The sequence below is a fragment of the Fusarium odoratissimum genome (assembly GCF_000260195.1).
Source record: "Fusarium odoratissimum NRRL 54006 unplaced genomic scaffold supercont1.8, whole genome shotgun sequence".
Taxonomy (NCBI): Eukaryota; Fungi; Ascomycota; class Sordariomycetes; order Hypocreales; family Nectriaceae; genus Fusarium; species Fusarium odoratissimum.
The window spans coordinates 689663-713210 of record NW_022158694.1 but is presented as its reverse complement, the minus strand read 5'-3'; the positions used below and the strand labels follow the sequence as shown (position 1 = coordinate 713210).

The 23548-nt window shown below is 48.9% G+C and overlaps 5 protein-coding genes across 8 annotated transcripts; 3 read left to right on the top strand and 2 right to left on the bottom strand.

Moving 5' to 3' along the window:
- Positions 1–1535: 1535 nt before the first annotated feature.
- On the bottom strand, positions 1536–3918 carry FOIG_06034 (uncharacterized protein). 3 transcript variants are annotated; one of them, XM_031204988.1, is made up of 3 exons: positions 3655–3918; positions 3094–3564; positions 1536–3043 (listed from the first exon to the last, which is right to left on the bottom strand). In XM_031204988.1, exon 3 carries the CDS (start codon positions 2657–2659, stop codon positions 2000–2002), a length of 660 nt encoding a protein of 219 aa, XP_031065237.1. In that variant the 5' UTR covers positions 2660–3043; positions 3094–3564; positions 3655–3918; the 3' UTR covers positions 1536–1999. The 3 variants fall into 3 exon arrangements, with proteins under 3 accessions (XP_031065237.1, XP_031065239.1, XP_031065238.1); XM_031204990.1 differs by lacking the exon at positions 3655–3918 and having other exon boundaries at positions 3094–3185; positions 3276–3588; XM_031204989.1 differs by having other exon boundaries at positions 3094–3730.
- A 243-nt stretch (positions 3919–4161) lies between these two features.
- Positions 4162–6954, bottom strand: FOIG_06033 (uncharacterized protein). 2 transcript variants are annotated; one of them, XM_031204986.1, is made up of 2 exons: positions 5105–6954; positions 4162–5055 (listed from the first exon to the last, which is right to left on the bottom strand). In XM_031204986.1, exon 1 carries the CDS (start codon positions 5629–5631, stop codon positions 5284–5286), a length of 348 nt encoding a protein of 115 aa, XP_031065235.1. In that variant the 5' UTR covers positions 5632–6954; the 3' UTR covers positions 4162–5055; positions 5105–5283. The 2 variants fall into 2 exon arrangements, with proteins under 2 accessions (XP_031065235.1, XP_031065236.1); XM_031204987.1 differs by having other exon boundaries at positions 4162–6132; positions 6195–6954.
- Positions 6955–10992: 4038 nt separating this feature from the next.
- FOIG_06032 (uncharacterized protein) lies at positions 10993–11523 on the top strand (the record flags this gene model as incomplete). Its single annotated transcript, XM_031204985.1, has 2 exons — positions 10993–11133; positions 11218–11523. 2 exons carry the CDS (start codon positions 10993–10995, stop codon positions 11521–11523), a joined length of 447 nt encoding a protein of 148 aa, XP_031065234.1.
- A 69-nt stretch (positions 11524–11592) lies between these two features.
- FOIG_06031 (uncharacterized protein) lies at positions 11593–12074 on the top strand (the record flags this gene model as incomplete). Its single annotated transcript, XM_031204984.1, has 1 exon — positions 11593–12074. The coding sequence occupies exon 1, from the start codon at positions 11748–11750 to the stop codon at positions 12072–12074; it is 327 nt and encodes a 108-aa protein (XP_031065233.1). The 5' UTR covers positions 11593–11747.
- A 124-nt stretch (positions 12075–12198) lies between these two features.
- FOIG_06030 (uncharacterized protein) lies at positions 12199–13997 on the top strand. The gene is made up of 2 exons (XM_031204983.1): positions 12199–12661; positions 12711–13997. Exons 1-2 carry the CDS (start codon positions 12445–12447, stop codon positions 13421–13423), a joined length of 930 nt encoding a protein of 309 aa, XP_031065232.1. The 5' UTR covers positions 12199–12444; the 3' UTR covers positions 13424–13997.
- Positions 13998–23548: the final 9551 nt, after the last annotated feature.

Genomic DNA, 23548 nt, shown 5'->3' with positions numbered 1-23548 from the left:
TTTTGCCTCATACTCCAGCGCCCCTTTTTGTGTGGCACTGGGCCTTTGGCTCATGCAACTTATGTATAAGCTTCCCTGTCGACTATGGTATCGTTTAGTTTGTTTATAGCTGCTCTGTAATCGCTCAACTTGGAGTGTATCTCGCTTAGCGTTCTCTTGTGGGGTTTTAGTTTTGTGCCGCCGCGAGCAATGGATGGTCACTAGACAACTTTATATTGACGTCTTCAGCCTGGACACGACAGCTCTACCTCTTCGGGATGTTCTGGCGGGCGAACAATTGCGAGGAACATTCTCGGCAATACTCACCAGAACCTCTAATCATACCAGCCACTCATGCTTACCTTTCTAGGGGGGTGGTTGCACCTTTACCCGCGCAAGTCTCATCACAAGATCATCGTCTTTTTTTTTTTAACTGGTGTCTTTCCGATACCTCGTTCACGCTCGATCGAGCTTATTCCAACCTCCAATGATCACGACAACTTCGCTCAGCATCCAACGGCATAAACCAATGCTCAGTTCAGACTATCAGAACGCACCAAAGCCATCCTGTCTTCTTTCGTCTAGTGCCCCATCGGAGTCTCCGAGAATACCACAAGACGTCAACGACTCCTGCATCCAAAGCATCATAGACTTCCAGTCTGGTCTCTGGTAAACGCCCTATGGGCTTATGAGAGACGCCACTAATCTGTACGTCGTTGGATCAACCTGTCTCCAATGTAAGACGCATCCTGACATGCCAGAATTGACGATGTCGTGCATTATACGAGGAGAATTCCATCTCTGATCAGCTATCGGGAGTTTCTAAGTTCTCGTGTCGCTGAAATAGGGTTTATCCTTCAAACCGATTGTCCAGCTCGGGCCTATACCATATCGTAATAGCAAAGCCTCCCGCACGGGAGGCTGAGGCTGAAAGCCAGGCAAACGTCGATATCCTAGTTTTCTTTGTTTTCAAGGGTGCTCGATGTTTATTCTGTATGAGAATCAATATTGATGAGTCTGATCATTGGCGGCCCAGCGTAACCGTGTGTCCCAACTTAAGGTGATCTACTTAAACCAGTTCCGTTCCCCAAGATTCTTCGCACAGGGTCAGCCATAACCGTTCATTTGATCGAAACTCTCACTCTGCCTCGTTCAAAGGATTATACTCTACCCTGCTGATGCGCTGTGAAGCATAAAGAATTGCGCGATAGCTCGCCTGGACATCTGATATCGTTTTGCTCAAGCCTAGCATGAAGCTCTTCGCTCCTGGCATTGAGTCCTTCGTTTCAACCCACAGCGTACCTATTCTTCGAGCAAATGATGGAACTGGCTATCAAGTATGTCTAACAACCCATTCTCCCTGCATTGGGTGTTAACGTCTGTGGAAGCACACTTCGACTCCTTTTCGGTACTGATCCACCGACTTCACCTTTCTCCGAGTTGGACTTACTTTGCATTAACCAAAAGGTTATACACGCATCAGTCGACGAGAAAGATGTTGTCCTACACTGTCACTTGCTGGAGCACTTCGTTTCAATCAAGCGAAAAACTGACATCTGGGCCATGAGGCATAGGATTGATCCAGCCGCAGCATGGACATGCTACATCAATATGGGCGTTCGCCGACTACTAGATTGGTTCAAGGCGTCGCATGGTGGCCACATTGACCTGAACAGAGACATTCCTCCCCTTGATGTTCTTCTCGTATGGCATGCATTCTTGCAAGACCCAGTTGCATGGGGTGACTTTATCGAGGAGTCTCAACTATTCTTTTCTCAGTGGAACCCCGACGAATTGGTGTGTATTGCCGACTGCTCTGATGTTCAGGATATCAGCAATTAACTCTTCTTAGTTAAGAGCTCTTGACGGCAACAGGCAGGGATTGTTTGAGCCTTCACCGGAGTGCATGGACAGGATCAACCGTGTGTACCACGAGGCAGATACCTGCAGCCTCATGAACATGTCGGTAGATCATGTCTTCTCCGCCAGTCCCAATGAAATGACTCAAGAGGTGATTCGACTATTCTCCCAGAAGCGACTGAACCATACCGCCATGACGCCAAGAGGTCAACAGAGATTCTTTTACGACTTCCATAAAACCGTCCAGCGTCAACTTGACCTCGCAGAACAAGATGCCAAGTTCTCCTGGCATCGCATATACGTGTCCCGTGAGGATAACGAGCGGGCGTTGAAGCCCGCGATCCAGCGCTACCGGAGGCTCTTCACTCTGGAGAAGTTCAGAGAGGAGATCGGATACTGGCGGTTCGAATATCCAGATCATATTCGATTTACCGATTTCGATATCCATCTCGTCTGGAGAACGCACAAGCTCGCGCCCCAGAAATATGAGCGGTTCTGTATCAATTACTTCGGTGGCCTCATATACATGATTCCGGATCCCCCTGATAACCAGGAGGTGGGGATCTCCCGCCGCAATAGTAAGGATCAGATCTACGAGCACTTGTTTGGCGAGGAGTATGCCTTGTGTCTCTGTTGGCCATGTGTCAAGGGAAGAATGGACAAGCCTCCAGGCTGGCGCTATTTCAAGCGGCTGGCCAGGCCAGTGGTGAAGACACAGTTGGCAGCGGAGATGGACCGTCGCCGCGCCGCAGCTGTGAGCATTCCTCTGGACTTTGCTGAGAAGCAATGTCGCAAATGTGGCTCTCACCCCCGGAGACATTGTCGAAAGAAGGACATGATTGAAGCCTCAGCAACAAAGCCTATGACTCTTAGGCGCTCAGTGTCCGATCGCATTCCGACGCCTGGAACATCAATCACCTCTCCCTACACTCTTAGTCGGAACGATCCCTTCCCTGTTCCGTTCAGAGACTTAGGAATATCTCCGTTTCGTTCTGAGATTCTGGACCAAACCCATCTGCAGTCTCCTTCGCCTTCAGCAGCATCAGTTTCGGTGACTCTAGAGCCTACACAGAGAAACAGAAACATGGACCTCCGAACCTGCAATCGAAGCCATAATACTACCCCTGACCTCACCGTCGCATCTACACACTCGGGCGACAGCGATATCGAAATCGGCCCCAGTTACTATACCCTGACAAAAACCCTGAGCATGTATCAGATATCTGCAGACGCGAATGAATTCACTCCACGTACCAGCAACAGGAATGCCGATGCAACAACCGATGATCCACGAGATGGATCTAATGTTCCAACATCAAATGGCCCAGAGCCCGGGGCGTGGTTAGCTGGTTAAAGTTGCAGTATGTTAGTTACCAGCCACGGCGGAGGCTATCGATGATGGACGTTTCACTAGCATTGCTGGGGACGGTAATTACCAAGAGGTACTGTAGTTACTCTGGAGATAGACTTAAAACTGCCTTGTTCGAGTCGACGAGCTGGTCGCCCAATACAGCGCTCGTGTTTCTCCACCTTAGCCAGTTATGAGTGACCCGACGTGAAACTTGAGAGGAACGTGAAATATTGACTGATTAGAGTGTTTGTCTCTGGCCACACGCATCGATGATTCAGAGTGAGGTCAACCAGGTGCGTCTTGAATCTTGACTCGGTGGCTTCTTAGTGCCTTGGGCCAAAGTCTCGACTCGTGTTCATTTGCTTGTCCTTAACCTCGCATAAGACACAAGGTGCATTAGTGTAAGCTGGTATATGTACTGTAACGTCTGGGGGGGCTATATCATAGCACGTCTCAAAACTTACAGGTCATTTGGGATCTACGTTGGTAGTCTCAAGGGGAATAATGGCGACTAGCCAACGGCGGCTAAAGGCATCCCCGCCCTTTCTCTGCCTCACAGCTCCATGTGATATCTGAGACATGCAGCACACCGAGGGAGCACAACCACACACAAGAGCTGGGACTATCGATCGGTAGGGCACGGCCACCGGCATAAGGCCCGACCCATTGACGGAAACAATCACACACATAAACGTTTATGTATGTGTATGTACGAAGGTCAATGCGTGCCGTTGGTTGTGCAGAAGACATGTATTTACCAACTCCCGAGGCCAGTAAAAAAGCAATATTGTGCATCCTCCAGAATGACCTGTCTGTATACTAGCAGTTATTTTGTGGAATGTGCTGTTCCATCTGCTGCAGGCTGTCACTGATCCTCTCATTGTCGTTGTTTTTCTTTTTTACCATCTCTGACAGAATTTGACTTTCGTCCCTGGAATTAGTCATGGTATTCTTGTACCACATCAAGATACATCGAGAAAAAGCAATATGAAACGGTCGTACGATGGGGGCAAGCAACCGCATATGAACAGGGAGCAAAATGTCCAACAAAAGTAAACATGATTCATGGCTTAGACTCAAACATGGGAGATTCGAAATTTTCTCACTGGAGTACCAATCGTTCTCCAAACATGACTAGTTTTCTCTCAGCGTCGAATATGGCTTCGCTCACCAGTCATAGGTAAACATCTTCGGAATGCATTCAAGCCATGGCTGTGATGATCGACAGCTATGAATAGCAGTTGGCGCTAACATGTGTCAAGACGTTGCATCCGTTCAATACCATTCCCTTCTCCATCACCACATGCCACTGGAGTTGTCTTTTGACTGCACTCCACAGATGCTTACTACGCCCTGCCATGAGGTGGCTGGCAAATAGTTTTCATCACTTTTGTCAAGATTGCATTGTCTCAAGACCATGTTTTTCGCGGAAAGGTTTTGACTGATAGTCACAAACGGCGTGGTAAGCCACATGGAAATAATCCCAGTCATAAGCAAGGGGGCACATTCAACGGTCCCGGAAGAATCCCGTCAACGGACCGTGGTAAGCGCCAAACCGATGTTCTCCCTTTGATGAATTGAGGCGTCAGCAACTGAAGTGGTATGGCTGTTGCTATAGCTGTTTCCAATGAAACACATAGGGGGCCAGGACCGACATCCGCTGGTTGCCAACCAACTGCTCCCGAGACTAATAGTGCATGTTTTTCAATTTGTGTATCATGGATGATGGCAGATTGTAGTCAAATGTCCGAATACCTACCGTAGTCGCAGTCTTGTGAAACAACACCACTCCAGGTCGTTGGTGGGTTTAGCTAATAACGAACAGGGTTATATGTCGGTCGCAAGCGATCTCCAGCAGCGGGTTCCTTCAAAGCGCTTATTAGCAACATGGGGTGCTTGAAACAGTTTTCGTACATAAATAGCTCGGCAGCAAACATCGTAGAGCTCCCTGGTATTGATGTTGCGTTGAGACTATCGAGTGGCTGTTGTGAGCGGCGAAGGGTGCGCATCATTGGGATGCCAGCATCGAGATTCGGTCTCACAAGACTGCAACGCTGTCGTCGACTGGCTAATGCCCCCAAGACTTGTTGGTGTCAGCAAGGAGGTATCTGAAATGTGACAGTGTTGAACTTCGGGGTGGTTCTCCCCCCATGATCGTCCCTTGCCCTTTTGAGCTGCCTTGTTGAGCCTGGCAGAGTTAACGTGTCTCCGCCACAATGGTGCATCTGGAGATCATCCCAAACCCAGTGGAAACATCGTCTTTTCGCGTGTGGGTGATCAATTGCACATCTTGTGAGATGGTTGGCATCAAGATCAGGTAGTCGGACAACCATCTCCACGCGATCTTTCCTTTCTACGACATTGCGGGCCGTAATCCTATTTAGCCGTCGAACTCGACTTGATTGCAACAGACGCATGACTCTTCTCGCAACCCACAGCATTATCTTTGCGACGTCCTACTTGAGAAAGAGGATATGCTCTCGGCGAATCTTCAAGATTGCCTGCAGATCCTTTGAACGGCATTTCACTAGAAGGATTTTGGTCTTTTGCAGGATTCGCGTGATAGTCCTTGTACGTTTTCACCTTAGAGTAGTTGAAAGGAGACATGGTGTTTGAATGACATAAACACAGACAATCATGATCTGAAACTGGCGTATATGAGGTTGCGATCGAACATGTTTACTCTTGACAGCAACGTAGTGAGGTTTCTCGGCATGGGAGATGACGTGGAAGACGATTAGTATCCCCCAAACGTTTCTCTGGGGCACCCCCTGAACTGATCCTGATCCTGCGGCAACCGAGATCACAGCATGCTACACACCCGCTAGTGATGCTGTGGTAAGCTCAACGGCCCGAGTTTGAGCATTTGGGGATTGGCAGCAAGGGCAATAACTGGGAACAGTTCGAAGTGACTATTCTGAAAGGGGAGAGCTCAGAAGAGCCTAATGCAATGTCCCCATTTGGTCAACCCATGAAGTTGACAGAACCAGTCCTTGACACTCACTCGCTCAAGAACGAATCGCCATGCCACCCAGCCGTGCGTCCAAGGACGAGAACCGGAGGCTCTTCTTTGGCAGATCCTGAGTCGGCAAAGCTGGGTTAAGGGTCTGACGTCCCGACGATCCTTTAGGCGATGGACTGATTTGAGAAGAGACAGAGTCCGTGGCGGGAAGTACCGTTCATGGAGACCCTTGGAGAGAAAGGCTTATGTTGCGCTTTATAACATGGGACGAAGTCGATCAAGTTTCCTTTGACACGGACCAGAGTTACCCGAACAGGCAATCTTGTCGTGGTGTGGGGGGGAATAACGGTCGACGAGGTTAGGGGCGCCAGACTCTCGGGCAAGGGATCGAAAGCTGGCAGATGGCAAGAGCAGTAGCCGCAACGCCAACCATAACAAAAGTCCAAAACGGAACAAGCCGGTAGACAGGAAATGAACCTATTCTAGAATCGGGATTCTGCTCGCCAGAATGGAGTTAGTAAAGTGGATGAAGCCGAGCATCATGAGGGTTCCAGCAAGGTCGGAGGATGCGGATAAGAGGCGTAGTTCATTTCGTGTATGACCTCCGTAGTAGCGTTTGCTGACTTCGCCTTGCGTGCAACAGGGCCCAGCCAGGAACGCCAAGTGCTGTATGTGATATGATTAACGTATTTATGTATCCGTAGCTCTGTCACAATATCTAACCATGGCTGGTAGGCAACACACAGACTGAGATAGAGTAATGTACTACTGGCTGTACTTTGAGTTGGAAGGGGTCTCGCATTGTCGGCCCGTGATTGATCAACCTCGGCAGTCGTGCTAGCGCAGCCCGTTCAGATGCCAGAAACCAGAAGCCCAACCGAAGCCTTGGAGCGCAGTGCTAAAGCCGGTGACACTTTAGTGCTGTTAGCGCTGTAGTGACACTGAGTCCTGTTAAGCCTCAACTCCAAAGACGCGCCCGCGTGTATTGGGGGAGGCTAGGGCAGGACAGAAAGCGGAACTTCCACCTTGGTCCAAGTCTAACAGAGACGCAAGAGATTAAAATCAGGCCACCATGACGAGTGGAGGTAGGGCGAACGGGGGTGCGTCGAGGTGCGAAGCCCCCAACTCCAAATCGAGTCTAATCCACATCTCGCGTGGCCAGCGCCCTGGGATAACAAGGCAAGGGTAGCCCCTGCTGATCGCCGCCATCTGTGAAGATCACTGGGAAATCCTCGTGGGATGGAGGTCCCAAGCGAGATGCCTGGTTGATCTTTTGGGGGGGGCACTGGCCAATAACATCTCGGAGATATCCGTCAGGGTTGTTGATGCGAACGAGTTCATGAGTGGTTGCGCATTTTAGTCATATTTTGCGATGCCATACAATCCCTCATTGCCCAGATAGACGTTGAGGCTTGCTATACGTTGATCGAAAAGTACGATGGTGTTCAACGATCTCGATAGTGGCCGAGTGGTGCTTGTTCTACCGACTTGGATAAGCAAACGAGGCAGCGAGGCACCTGATTGTCAAGGCTCGGACAATCCTGAATAATGCGGATGAGTTCAGGCAGCATTGTAGCGCATGCCATGATTCAGCTGTGAGGCTGCTTCGAGGTCCGTGTTGATTGTGTCCCGAGCTTTGCAACTGACTGGGTTGACTCTGTAGTAGCTGTCTGTGTCCTTCCCCAAGGAACATCCCCATCATGAGTTTTGATGAAGCAGGTTAGAGCCAGTCTCTGAGATAAGATCTGACTAATCATCCAGTAAACAACTGAACAAGATTCAGGTCTCTCTTTCGCATCATGCGAAAGCGAACCCGAGCCGTAGGTGTCATTAATAATGCCCGTCAAGTAAGACAATTAAGCCTGTTTAATTCCATTCCATTAGATTCCCCGTATTACGCTTATTCTATCCCTCCAGGCGTTTCAGGGCGTAAGTTCGCTTAACGTCCGGGTAAGACATGTGCCGACAATGCTGTCCTAAAGGCTGTAGGCGAGGTGTGGTGGCTGTCAAGTACCAACGCCAACCTCCACTGGGCTGCTGCGATCCACTGAGAGCGGCATTTCTGCAAGCATCTCATTTTGGCGGTGGTGTTGATGATAATGGGAAAGAGCCAACTGTCTAATGCATTTCCATGATTCAATACCCTTTCCTCACCGTGCACATTCCACAATCCGATCCGATGCTAATAAACTCCCTTGCATTGCATCACATCTCACAATCACATCAGCCATTGAGGGAGGTGCAACTAATACCCGTGTCTCAGGCTGAGGTAATCAATCACTTTTCCCCTCTCCTCTCCCCCAAATTGAATCCTTTCTTTGTCGCCAACATTGACTCTGTTGAACCTAGCATCTCTCGGCAGGGCAGGGCAGCGAGCTGAATTGACCGATCGACAGATTTTCTTCAAGCCAAAAACCTTGTTCTCCTATCGACGAGTTCTGGAAGTGACCCTGGCAACCTTGACTAGCATCTCACCAATCAAGTTTCCCACAATCGAACCAGATTCCACCAACTTCATCATCCCGCTTTGCTTGCCGGTCGGCTGGTACCCAAGCTAATTTCGGTATATACGTAATCCGTGTGTCCTGTGCACGTTCATGTGAAACTAATGCGCTGGTCTGCTCACACTACCCGTCGATTAATAGCTCCCTTGGGTTCACCAAGCAAATGCCGAATGCGCCCCAAAGCCCCTTTCCAGTCCCTACGGCGGAGGTTCTGGTCTTTGGCCGATCAACCTACTGATTCTACTTGGAATAAGGATCAAGGTGGATTCATTCACATTACTCCCACTAGGTAGTGTTTCGATGCAAGACAAGGCTAACCACGAACGTGTTGACATAGATCCCGAATACTAAGTCCGGTGAACCCTTTGTCATGTTCTTCCGCCGACAGACACGCTATGTGACTTTGGACAACCTTCTGTTGCGATCATCTGCTCACCACCCAGAAACCAGATCGGCTTGTGGCTGTTTGTAAACCGACCACATCAGTAACAAAATATGTTTCAGCTGTTACGTCACTGTTTGAGTTTCGCGAACATCGCAATTCTTGTTAGATATCTGTTTTTGTGCAATCGTAGCTGCTGCCTCTGAGAGTATTTGTCTGTTCAAACAGCTGTTTGAAGCTTTGGCTTATGCAGTATCCGCCGCCTGGAACTCCACACGCAATTACAAGTTCGTGCACTTCATCTAGAGAACCCAAAGTTGGCATCCAACACACCGCTGATCATTGGGCCATCCCACATCCCACACAGACCAATGACGGCTAAGCCGACTGTGCCTCAGAATTGCCGTCGCTGTGCAGACAAGTGTTGTTATAATCTGAGTTCGGTATACTAATAAAGATCCGACACTGCGAAGACTAGCGATGACGTCGACAGGGTCTTCATGCACTTAGGGAGGGCCCATCACATATCCGTTTCATCGGCCAAGTAACTGACAGAACAGTTAAGCAGATCCCTGGGCAGCCAGGATCAGCATATCTTAACTGACTATCGTCCATTGGGTTCTGGGACTCCCGGAGAACTACAAAGCTGGGATAGATCATCTCTGACTAGGGACGGAGTAAATCGATCGAGGATACGAATAGGACGCAAACCAATCTCACCACGCATGTCACATCACGCATTTCATCCTAGGGTTGTATCGTAACAGGACCAATACGAGAAAGGCATATGAGGATTCACGAGCCCAGCCCTTTGAATGTCCCTGCAGTTCAGCAACCAGCTTGGTAGGAACACGTTCGTTCCAAACAATGACCCGGGCGACACTATTAGACGAAGCTGTGGACGAATGCGTGAGAGTTCATTTTGGTATGAAGCTTCATCATACAGTTATGACTCGATACAGCTGTGGCTGACGGAAGCGTGGCTACTATTGCATGGCAAAAAGCAATCAAAAGGGACTTGGCACGTGTTGTCGCTTAAAGTTTGACACGCGCCGTCCTGGATGGCTTGTCCTATTTTGTCTCAACATCATTTGCCAAGCCTCGATGTGCTCACTCTTGGAGAAAACATTTGACGCCCACAACCCGAGCCGATATTTTTCATAGCGGCAGCTCAAGGTTTAGAATCCAGTTGAAACGCTTGACAAAGCCAGCTTTCTAGAGTCAGGGATTGGATACGTACTGCGTTACTATGTATATGTGCGTATACATACCTCGCACGATACTACTCTCATGACTCGCGAGCTGGGAAGCTTGATTGTTGCTTCGAACCAATTGCTTGGAGAAGTCGACCAGACAGGGCAGGGCAGAGCACCGAACGCTTGGCTTCATGCCCCTGTCCCTCCTCATGAAGAAGCTTGGTCGATCACTGGCAACGGCACACCCACCTCCTGAACCCTACGCCAAGAAATCCCGCCAGTGTAAGCGAGGAAGGGGAGGCGCCCGCTAAAACGACGATCATCCAAATTAGCCTGCTTAGCCAGTGACGACACAGGTGAAGACGAAAAGGCCGCCAGGAGCGTGGCTGCCCGAACGAACACCAGTCGCACCAATACGACGACATCATTGCACTGCCGGTACGCCGCTGCTCGTTGTTGCGCAAATCATCTGAACTTGGTTCGAGAGCTAGGAAGTGCCCAAGCCCAACATGAAAACACAAGCTTATTATCTTCACTAAGCCTAGTGTCCAATTCCTATTTTCACATCTTTAGTAAAGAACGCGGCCGGCACAAATTAACTGCGTGGAAGGGGCTTTTCTGCCACGAGTTGAAACGCTTTCGCGTAAGAACCAATAAACAGAGCCTTGAACCGGCAAATTACGAAAATGTGAGCAGATCACACAGAGAATGTGAAGCCCCGGATACGATCTGAAAGTTCAATATCTAAAGATTTCATCATGGGCACGCAAGAGGTTGCATTGCGTTGTACCAAAATAATTATTTGGACCGATCTTGTCTTGTCGCTTGTTAATCAAACTGGAGCGCGGGCGCTGGATCAGCTCTGGGGTAAGTTATTGGAAGCTTCAGCGGCTTGGACAGTATGTACACAAATGCAGGCCACAGCGACGAAACCAGGATGGAACGAGAGTTGAGCACTAGGAACGGTTCTGACACCGAATAAGGAAACGGTGGTCCGGAACTCGATGCAGCGCGGCGGTCGGGATCGCACGCCTGGCTCAAGGTTCCAGGTTAGGTGGACGCCCTATCTCGGCCGGGCGCGTGGAACTCCCGGCGCCGGAGAGCAGCTTCTGGTTGATTTGGGGCTAAGGTCACCACGCACAAACACTACCGCCTTGTTCGGCGAACTTAATGCACGATCCATTGAGATGAGTGTGAGCCTGAGGGCAGGCAGTGGTTTAGGAGCGGGAAAGGGCACGGGCGTTAGAGCCAGGGGACATGTCTTCGATGGCATCGACACAGGCAAATGAGACCCCACGAAAGCCATGCCTAGGAGCAGGGCAGGGATAGCGATTTACAACGACTGATACTGATACAGACGGTGCTGTACGTACCATTACCTGCCAACCAGCCATCCGGCCTATCGACCGTTTGACCACGGGGCGATCACGGATATCCTGGCGCATGGCCAAGCATTCTAGCACACACACTCGTGGATCTCACTCACACCCATACGCCGAGCGCTAACTTAGAGATGCGTGTGCATGTACCTCGGTATCCCACACTCCACACACTCCCTCTTGACCCAAGACAGACATACAAACCGCACCTCCCTTGCTCAAGATCACCATCAGAGTCGTCACAACATCTCCTTCATGAGTGGGGACGTCACTGCCGGGGCAGATGTTCAACACAAACCCAAGAGGTTAGGTCCATCGAGCGGCATCAGGGAACCTCCCGTCAGCATCCTTCAGCCCTTGCCCTTGCCTATCGTCTCCTTTGTGACCCTGTCCAGTTGCCAACGATGTCCCTTGAGTCCCAGGATTTGAGCACCAGTAGGGCTCCACTCCCAATTTTGTGACAGCTGCGCTTGGAAGGCCCTTTTGGAGGGGGCGTAGGCGCATCAAAACAAGTCTACGGTCTTCAGATCTGATAGACGGGTCTCCTCCACCCTTTGACAGGTCCTTTTCCCACACCAAGGACTTACTTAAGTTCCCAAGTCCCCGACTATTTCGCATCTAGCATGAGCTTCTAAGAACTCTTCACATCGAATACGACTTTGGCAGTACAAAAGGCTCATCATTAATATTTGCCAGCGCCTTTCCATTTCCCACCCATAATATCATCGGTATTTACCAGACACGATACTGCCTTAATATACTGGCTACTTGGCTTGACTGCTCCGATTACTTCTACCAGCAAATCCTGATTAATCCCGAGACCACCCGCAAATGCATACAGCAGCTGCATCTTTCATGCCTAACCAATACAATCAACAAGAAACACACTTTTTTACTCGACGCGACCAGTATCAGCCTCCTTCGCCCCCAATGGAGGAACAAAAGTGCTCTCTACCCTCAATCTCGAACCTCTTGGGTTTGGCCGATGCCGGCTCACCCACGAGTGAGTCCTCACCAACTTCACGGCAACATTCTCCTCGCTTTGAAGGTAAGTCGTTCTTAATGACCACGAGGGCGGCTCGCTCACAATTTCATAGTTCCTCCACCTTCACATGGTCATAGCCGAGCTGGATCTGAATGGGCTAAATCATCGCACCGTGGGCTTCCCCCTACACCACCTATGAGCACAGATGCATCTTTCGAAGGCTACAGCTCCCCCACAAGGAAACCATCCAACCAGGCGTATCCAGGCTCAGCACCAAGAACATACTATTACGAGACCACACCACCTCTAGAAGCCGATGCACAGCGTCAGGCATCAGTAACGGCTATTCCTCGAGCAACACCTCCAGCAACGGCTCCTTATCCTCAGCAAGCTCACCCCACGGTATACGCCAACCCAGCACCAGTGGGCGCTTATTACCCGGCGGCACAGGTGCCTCCTGCTGTCCAGCCTCAAGAGATGAACCCTTACTACCAGCGCCCTCTCCCACAGGCTTATCCCCCACCAGTGAGCATGCCGGCACCTGCTCCCTCGGGAGCAAATCCTTGGCAGCACCATCACTATCTTAACCCAACCGGAGCGGCGGCATTCCCGCAAAGCCAGGACCGGTATATTTGCCCGACTTGCAACAAAGCCTTCAGCAGGCCCAGCAGTCTCCGAATCCACAGTCACTCACATACCGGAGAGAAACCCTTCAAGTGTCCCCATGCTGGATGTGGCAAGGCTTTCAGTGTACGCAGCAACATGAAACGTCATGAGAGGGGCTGTCACAGCTTCGAATTTAATGGGTCTGTGATTCGGGGTTGAGGGATATATGTCGGACGACGAGATGGTTCTACGAAGAGGGATGAATACCAGAGAAAGCTCGAGATGATTATGCCTCACGGAACGAGCATTATTACAACAAGACCTGGATGGATCCGGTCTTTTCACTTGTTATTGGGATGGAAATCCTGGTTAGACCCATGTCTAAGGATTTCCCGGCTTGGCGTCGCGGTCAACTGGGGAAAAGTCGGAGGGAGGAAAAGCTACATTCTCTTCACGACGCTGGTCTGTATTACTGGAAGTCTGGTGTATTGTCTTATTTTATTATTGTATTTCTTTGGCGGAAACTGTCTGTTACTTTTTTGGGAGGCAGCTATGGTCATTTTAGACGGCGCAGAGGTGGAAACTGGCTTGAGAACCTAGCGAAGCATCATGCACGGCGTTTAGTTTACTACTGTGTGCTCTTTTATCGGCACACGAAGAGATCGACTGATGAGAGTCGACGCGACGGAGATGGCGAGAGGCGGATACGATACGCCCGAGACCAGGGAGGCTATGGAGCCATGAATATCAAAATATTACAAGATCAAAGCACAATCGTTGCCCGAGATGAAGATGTGAATCCGGAGCCATGCAGACATGAAAAGTGAAGGAGCATGTAGCAACGGAGTAAATTAATTCGGTCTAATGCTCTACCGATGTCCACGTACGCCAGCCAATAGGGATATCAGGAGAAGTGGCCGAAACGGGGAGAACTAGAAGGTGAGTGCGCAGCATGGACCATCAAAGATGGAATCGGCTGATAGACATGGATGAGGCGACCAGACAAAAGAAGGAAGGACAGGCAGGACATGACAGGACAGGCAACGGTTAAATTTGAGCATGTGCTATTACTATTGTCGTGATTGTTATGACTTGTCTGTCTGTTAGTTGCAAGTTCAAAGGTACCACTGCCATATGCCGTTGCTTTTGCGGGTGAGACACCACGAGATGAGTGGATCTTGATTGGTCTGAGAAAGGGTTGACCGCTGCAGTGATGACGAGAAGATCTCCCTGCAACTGCAACTGTAACATCAGCTAATGAATGAATGACAATGCCTATTCAGTGCATTCTTGGCCGTTCATTCATTCATTCATTCAATGACTGCATTTTCAAGGACCTTGGATGCATGAACGGGTCTCAGAGGGATCCATATTGTTGAGCGAAGTGACGTCGTTGACTCGTGCAAGACGATTATACGATGTTTTTGAAAAGAATTGGAATTATCTACTGCGACTTCATCTAACAAGAGCCTGGAGGGTCCCTGTAATTTCTGGGTACAGAGCGAAAATAAAAGGTGCCCCGAGGGATCGGGTCTCTTTGTCATTGATGACAAGTTGGGTAGCTTGGACAAGAATGGAAGGAAGTCATCGGGGGATGTGTCGGCGCAATGTTGAACTTGGAGAGAAGAGGCACCCAAAAGAGGAATGCAATGGGTAGGGGTAGGGCAGCTAAGCAGCTAAGGTACCTAAGGAAGGGAAAGGTAGGGGTATGCTAAACCTGGGGTTCCCTCACCTTCTGCTGCTCATGCTCATGTCAAGGCTGGGCGGACCGGTTCGGGTTGTTACTCCGCCTGCCTCGTGTCTTTTTATGGTCTGTGTGAGAGTTGACTTAGTCAACTTGGAGAAGCTGACTGTTGACTTGGTCTTGGTGAGTTATGACAGGGGCAAGGGCAAGGTATTTGATGGACTGGGACAAGGGCTTGAATGATCGACTTCCACATCCATTCTTTTCTTTATTTGATGCTTGGATCAATAGTAGGGCCTCGGTAATTATTAGTACGTACTCAATATTGCAGCATAGAACATTGCAAATGAGCGAAATGAGCAGCATTGAATGCCTTGCTGTACTGTACAGTGCATGCTCTGTATGTAGAGTTGCAATTGTGAATGTAACCGGAAAAGGGTATAGTCATGCACAATTAATGGCGATCTTCAGTGGGAGAAAAAAACAAATAAGCTACTGTACCTTACCCTCCGTAGTGTTACTTCGGACACAACGCGATAGGCCATCTCGCCTGAGACAAGCGGGTGATACTGATTGACTAGCATCGGAGGAAATAACTTGACATTGACTTGGGCTGGGCTGGGGGAGTTTGAATTGAATTGAATTTTAATCAAGGGGCCACGGCCACGAGGAGGATTCCTAACAAAGCATGGCGCAGATCCGTTAGTCTAGTGATTTTCTTTCCTGTCCCATCACTAAGGTAAGTACCTTGAGGTAAAAAAAGATGCTAATAAGTTAGTGCGTGTGAGAGCCGGAGGTCAGTCAGTTCAAGGGACGTCGCAGTCAGCCAGGAAAACGGCACAGGCCAGAAACAGGACCATGACACCGGATGATGCTGTTTCTTTAGCACGGTAATTGATCAAGCTAGAGTTTAGTCCACGGGCTGGGCTGGGGGAGGCTGAAGTGATTAATTCCTTTTCGGCTGACCTTGCGATAGCCTCAAAGCTTTGTTTTGGACTTGAATGCGCACACGCACACGAACACGCACACGCACGTGTCGTGTCACAGACATCTTCAACGCTTCGGATTGATAATACGACGGGAAACCCGTAATTGCATAAACCAAGCACGAGCTTGATCGTGATCCACGAACTCGCAAAAAGGAAATCACAGAGAACCTCGGACATTTTCTTCTTTCATGCTTCTACGCTTTGACTGTGGTCCAAGGTTCCCATGCGATGGAGAGCTCATCTCAAAGAAGCGGTGTTATCAGCTCCATTCATTCAAGGGGGGATCCCATCAGGGCCACGTTTTTTCCCACTTGAGCGGAGAACTTCTGGATCCATCTCTGACGGTTAAGAAATAACGGGCGGGCGCAGGGAAGGGAAAGGAAAGGAAAGAAGAAGGAAAGAAAGAAAGACGCTGGATCGTTTGGAAGGGGGAGAATGATCGCAAGACATGGTCTTGTTCCCGGGGTGATGCTTGCTAGAGGACCATGGCCATGGGATGGATGAGATCTATTGTTTGGAGATGGCTCAGAATTAATCGACGACATATACCAGGGAGGTACGGGACATGCGTGGGATACCACGGCGGTACGAGACGTATCGCATGGGTATTTCCAGATATCAGCTAGGCATCCATATAAAATTCCCTGGATCACCACTACCTACAGCCCAGTACCACCTCATCGATGGTTCATTATTAAGAGTTCCCGAGGGTGAGGATTGACGCCCAGACGTTTGATGATAGCCGCACACCTCCGATTCGCTGCTACCTACCCCCGGCTCCGAGGGCGCCTCTACAGTAGCAGATTCCAAGGATGCCTGCATCTTCATCTTAGCGCCCTCGCGCTAAACCCCAGGGGGACAGCAGCAGCCAGACGCCCGTCACAGGGGGTGTGTGGCCCGGCGGCGCGGGGCGGGGATCTCCCAGCAGGGGTTCTACCCTGGAATCACACAGACACTGAGAGGGCACGCTACGAGCATGCGCACCCCTCCCTCCTCCCTCACTGCCGTACCTTAGCCTGGTTCCAAAAACGGGCAAAGGGGCCAGGGCATGGATGACATCCATTGTAATAGCACGAGGTTTTATCAGGATCAAGCCTGTTGAAACTCCCAAGATTCCAGACTCGTGATGCTGTCCGTGTTTGTTTATGGTCTTTGCTTTTATTACTGATGGGTTCTGATATCGTAATTTAGTTTTTCAGTAGCCTCTCTGCGATCATGGCCTGACGCTTTTACAGCCCTTAGAAAGCTATAGTCCGGACGACATATAGACGGGCTATCCCTACCTTGTCATCTATCGTATTGCATCGTATCGCATCACATCGAATTGATCCATTTTCAATCTCTTCGGCTAACTCGTGTCTTAAACTTTGTTGCTAAAAGCAGGAGGTGAAAAAGAACATATCATTACCGTAGACAGAGTCAGGTTTGCCGATGTTGGTCCGTCCTGTGTAATCTATCATTCTCCATCCCCAACCTCACACGATCCCACTCACATCAAAGACCATCCAATACAAACCATGCCAAATGTATCGTCGTCATCACAACGCTCTCGCTTGCTTACGCAGGGGCCAACTCTGCTCAACTGCCGGGTTCTTCCCAAACTTGATTGATACTCCGTTCTGAGTTCTCTCTCCTCTCTGTGTCTTTTCGTTTTTTGCCCCCCTGAGATCTTCCAATGGTAATGTGATTTGATTGCTTGTTGCGTCTCATCTTGCGGCCCCTTGGCGGCAAAAAGAGACAGAGATAGGACGGAGTGCAGGAGGACAATCACTCCATTGCCCACCCGCGATGGCACTGCAACGGCGGATACCAACCAGGGAGTTCCTGGGTTTCGCTTCGAGTCAGGAAACCGTTACATCTGCTCTTCACCGTCTTTGCATGACATAATGACATCGTTTCGAGGGACCAACAGCGCATGCATCGCATGTCCAGCAAGTCAGCTTCGCCTTGTGTAACTGTCATGTCAACTTGGAGTGTCCCTTTGTTGCGGTGGTTGCAATGAGACCGCCACTGATGGCCTCATCACAATAACGGCGCACATAAGAATCCAGCTTGCATATATACTACACTTATCTAAACGTCAATAACTGAGTTTGTTGAACAACAACGTTCTCAAGCTTGGATCGTCTGCAAGGCTGTGGGCACCTCATGAAGATGCGACACAAGGTCATGTTCCCTGTTACGCATGGGAGATCTACCCATCCATGATCCATCCTCTTGGAAACGATGTGGCATGTCGGGCCGTGAAAGCATAGGGGTCACCGAATCACACTCGTCACCGCAGGGCCAAGTCACTCCCTCCTCTTCGTTCTTGACCAAAATCCTCGATCCATCCCGCACCTCAAACACTCCGAGATCACAGCTGAAGCATCGAGGGTGGCGTGTCAACGCAGTGCAACGGGGTATCAATATGGACCATGGTTATGGCATGGAGTACGGAGTATGACTACGGAGTTTGCCGCAGTCCTTTCCTCTCATGGCTGTGCCGTCGGCCATATCGACATCCACTTTGTCCACTCAGGAGGATTCATCCCTTCTGTCAATCAAGGATATTGATCGACAGAGACCCTGTTCCACGAGGGCTCCTATCCTGCCATGCTACACTTACATGTAGGTAGCCTGACTGATGTTAATGCTGCTGCTAATACTGCAGTGCCCTACCATGCAAAAGGTTAAGCTCCGCTAGAACCCGTAGCGCCCGGCGCCTGTCAACTTAGAGCCAGGCTTTACTGGAAGCAACTGCTTTTCCGTGATCCCTATTTGCTTTTGCCGCCTAGCCGAGTATCATCTAACGTTTTCCCAGATTCAACCTGACCAGGTAGCTTGCCAACTTTCTGCGGCAGACTGACTCGGGGGAGAGAGGCACAGAAACTTACTTTCACGATGTTATCCCACTTGTAAGACGTCCTCATCAAACAGAACAGGGTCATCGCCAAGCTCGTGAGCGGTCGTTCGTCATTTCTCGTCTCAGACCATGTCACCTTGTCGTAAAAGTCAACTGAGCCAAGCTTAGTATAGCCAGCCACTGCGTCGCAAACCATCTAAACGAGAGTTTGATATCACACTCCTTACTGGGTTGAGGGAGAAACATCTCACAAATCACTCAACTATACATCGGACACATTGCCATGTTGGGCCTTGGTGAAAACGGGATCGACTTCGGGAATCGAGGGAGGTCAGGTCAGGTCAGCTGAAAGGCTGTGGAATCTGAACCTGCCTGAGCCTGAGCCTGAACATTGTCAGCTTCGGTTCCCCGTTGTCGGTGTTTGAATCAGGACTAAACAACAAGGTTTCCATGGGCTCGCAAATAAACTGTGAGTCCCCAGCACCTAATTTAGCATGCTGCGACCCTATTGATGGATCTTCATTTCTGTCAATCATAGTTCATCATACTATACCCCAAGCGAGGAGCCAAAATATCATGTCATGGCAGTCAACAGCCGCGCACCGAGTCTATACGTGTACAGTACTGTAAGTGTACGTACTCTCCAACTAGACAAGCTTTATCATCTTCACATAAGCAGATTCCACGCACAGCCCGTGACCCAAAAAAGCAAATACAGTACCGGTAGAAACACTAAGCCCTGGCTCAAAGAGGGCCCACGCCGGAGCGTCTCAGGTCTCGGGAGCAGGGGCCAGGTTGTGGCCAAGCGCACTTCGCTTCAAAAGCATGAAAGCCCGAAGGGGAAGAGACCACGCGATGTCACTCTGTCCAAGACATGACAGATCCATCCTTTGCCTTACACTGACACTCAGGGCTGACTCTCTACAAACTCTATGTGCTCGCAGTGATCGTCGCCTGGGACCGCTCGTTGCGTCCTCACCATCGAACCCTTATACTGATGCTTGTACTCGGATGCGCAGAATCTGTACGCGGAACAAGCCTCAACTCAAAGCACGGACTGGAGTTAAGTAAAAATGTCTTATTGTTCGGCGAATACTTTGCTTTTTGGTGAGGTTGCTGAAGGGAATGTTTTGTTTCATTTTGCGGGAGACACAGTCAGTTGTGGAGAATCCTTACCTTACCTTACCACTCTGTCTCCCTGTTTTTGTTTTTTTACAGCACGGAGATATTCAACATTGGGCAAACTACCGATTTTGTCTCTGTTGCATTCTTCCTTTTGAGTTCAAACGAAACTGGTTCCATTGTTTCGAATTGAAACCGGTTTCACCACCTCGTGTTCGCTCCAAATGTTTAGACGACAGAGGCTCTATACGGAATTGTCAGCCTTTCGTCATAGACTCAAGTTACTATCGATAGTTTTCGGTCCCTGAATGAGTGGATTGACATTGTGAGGCTGCTATTGGATATCATTATTGATACATGCCGAGGTATTGTCTTGACTCTATAAGCTGACGGCCGCTTCTAGCTGGTATGCGGCCCGCAAACTGTCTGTGATAGAGAATTTTAGCTGCAGCAAGGCCTGTGGCAGAAGCAAGGAGTTTTATATATGTGTTAAAGACAGTTAGCGATGTTTGATGGTTACACAACGTTGTCGAGGTGATTCTTGACATGTCCTTCACCTGAAAACTACTGATTCAGTGTCAGCTTGTCAGAGTCGCGGTGTGGATAAGCTGTCAATTCCTATCATTACCGGAGACTCCGATCTCGCTGCCGGGTCTTCAACTATAGCGCTTTGCTTTCTCCTTGCATTTCGGAGTGACAACTTCAAGTCATGAGTTGAGGCTATCGCGGTGGGTTAGTTCCCCCGGCGGCATGTCACTCACATACCAGCCACCGGCAATTGCCGTGACACGGACAGGAGCAATTCTACTGCAAATGGAAAAGACTTCTCCTTTATTATGACGTTGGGAGAAGCTTTTCCTACCGGGACAATTGGTAATATGGCCTTGAAAGTTGTCGCTCCGATGCTTCAAGCTACCCTAAACAATGACGTTGAAAGGGCCGAACAATATGACTTCCTTGGCGAAGAATTTTTGGATGGCGAAAGTCGACTTTGTTCTAGATCATTTTGGCCTCACGGTCTTTTCTTCTAATTGCGGATTAGAATATATAATAAGAACACATACTATACTGACACCCGGGTAATAAGTCTCCGGAGATGCTTCAAACACACAGAGAACAGCGATTCATGTGCCCAGACCCATTGACATGAAGAATATAACCAGATATGACCCGTTTAGGGTAGTAGGCAGGAGTAAATCGGCCAGTCTCGAGCTGCTGCAAGCCAGTTCATGTATGCCACGAGTCGCTACAGATGTTGAGCTCCTTCGCGATAGAGATCCAAATAAATGTGTTGATAGTCCCAAATACAATTTAAAACTGATGTTATTCGGAAAAAGAAGCTGATGATATACATACCTACTGGCAACGCTCGAAGAGTCATGGCCATAAGGATTGATGGTGAAGCAATGCTGCGTCAACAGTCAAGGCAATACAGGGAACAAAATACTTGTACCATATGGAGCGCATCATAAAAAGAATAGGAAAACACAAATATGGCCATTTTATGGTATCTATCAGCCAACATACTTAGAAACAGTAGCCTTGGCCTTCCTGACAGTACGCTCGTCATCTCCAGACCAACCCCTTGAGTTGGGTTAAGCTTGCAACATGCTGTACCATCGTAAAACCCGTAGAAGAGTCAATACCCATAGTGACTCATAGAGTTATTACCCGGAGCCGTATAACAATGGTACAGGAGGAAGCATTGCCCAGCGAAGAGTGAAGGCAGTCTGTGATATCGACTCAAAGTCACCATTAGACCAGGACTCTAAAGCTATCAAACGTGTCCCATGGCGATAAACTTACTGGTAACTTTATTAAATTCTCCAAGCATCAGAACTCGATGTATCAAATAGTAGATTGCGAATCTCGTCATGTCACCTGAAGAGTCGGCCAGATAAGGACGACAGCAAACAGAGGTGAGTTGCGAAGCTAAGACTTTGAGGGCTTATTGAGAAGTATTGTATTGAACTGAAAATTTTAGTTTCAGAAGATTATTGACATTTATGAGATGGAATAACAGTCAAACGCGTTCGTTCTTTTCTGTAAAACTTCAATAAGAAAGCCATTTCCCCCATCCAAGAGCTTAAAGGTTGCGTAATACTTCAGCACACTGCAGTAATTTCGATATGAATGAGCTCCGAAACAATAAATGAAGTTTTAAAATATCGACGCAGAAGGAAAGCCTGTCCTGACTTATCAGCGCCAGGGTTGGAATAATATTGGCTTCCAAAAATATCATGGAATGCCACCTGATCCGACATGACTTTAGTTCAGATATGAGAAGCGCGGAATTATGACTGTCAATCAACCTCAGATATAGAAACGACTTGATGCAATCAGATATAGCAAGGGATACATAGGATTAAATCCATTAAGATCATTGTCGAGCATTCATGGGAACCTATCGCTGAAACTCAACGGACGACGATAGACTTGGACAAGGATAAACACCAGTTGCATCACAATCTAATGAACATTAAGGCAGTAAGGGGTAAAGAAACCAGCTATAATATCTTGGAGAAGTGCTGAGTATCACATCTCCTGTGTAAATACTTGAGTCCCTTGTAGAGCTCCGCCCTCACCAATCCCACCGAGTAGGGGGTTTGTGTTGTGCCGGTGAAACAGAACATCACCAGAAGACAAGTCGTCGTTCTCGCATGAATCAGTACTTAAAAGACTTGGGATATATGCAATGGATCCTATGCAGTGCCGTTTTACCTGGTATTTGGGCGAATGTTGATGGTTGGGGATCTATGATACTGATGCATCACCCGCCCCAAATAGTTCGATGCGAACTTTAGACGCCGACATACATAAAAGTTGCTCGATCATGTTTCCACTATAGTAAAGCGACTTAAGTCGAAAACACAAGCATTGTAACAGTGGTCAGGTCAATGCATGATAGCAACATGGGCATCGCTGAAGATGAGACTGGACTAGTACATCACGATTGATAGGATGAGATAGCAGTGTATTACGGGTATAGACCTAGCGAACGGAAGAGAAACGATTTAAACCAAGGGATATCGCCTCCAACAATCCCGAAGAGCCTGTGTTCGAATATCGCATCCTTAAGTACAACAGGTAACCTCAAACTTTCACTAGAACAAACATACCTAGGTAGTGAGAAAAAGACCCAGGGCTTCAACGGAAAACATCCGAACTATACCAATAAGAAGAATTAAATAGAAAACTAAGTCATGAGACAGACTGAAGGTCTGAATCTGAGCTTCCTATGGCACGTACTGGGATTTATATTGAATAGATACAGGCTTTATGGTTTAAAGACCACGTATGAACAAGTACTTATTACTAATTTAGCGACTCTCGGGGTAAGAAACATCATTTCTTCTTTTTTTCTTCTACGTTACTTCACTGGCCATGCGACCTCTTGTGTGATGATAAGAAACGTTGTTGTGAGCGAAAGGGGAAGACTTCAGCCAGATCTGAGTGACTGCGCCCGTGGAACAGCACGTACAACTCCTCCCAGCATTCGCTGATGAACTCAGTCAAATTGGAGGCGACATGAGCCAAAAGTGACTACAATTTTTGTCAGCGCTCTCGTCGCAAGAGCATGGAGCAACCTTGCACGACTCCCACATCAAACAAATTTGATGGAAGAAGTCGTTACACAGCACGGCGCCCTAGCGGATCTCCGGATGGTTGCCCAGTACGAAGGAGAAAGTCTACCAAGGGAGCAC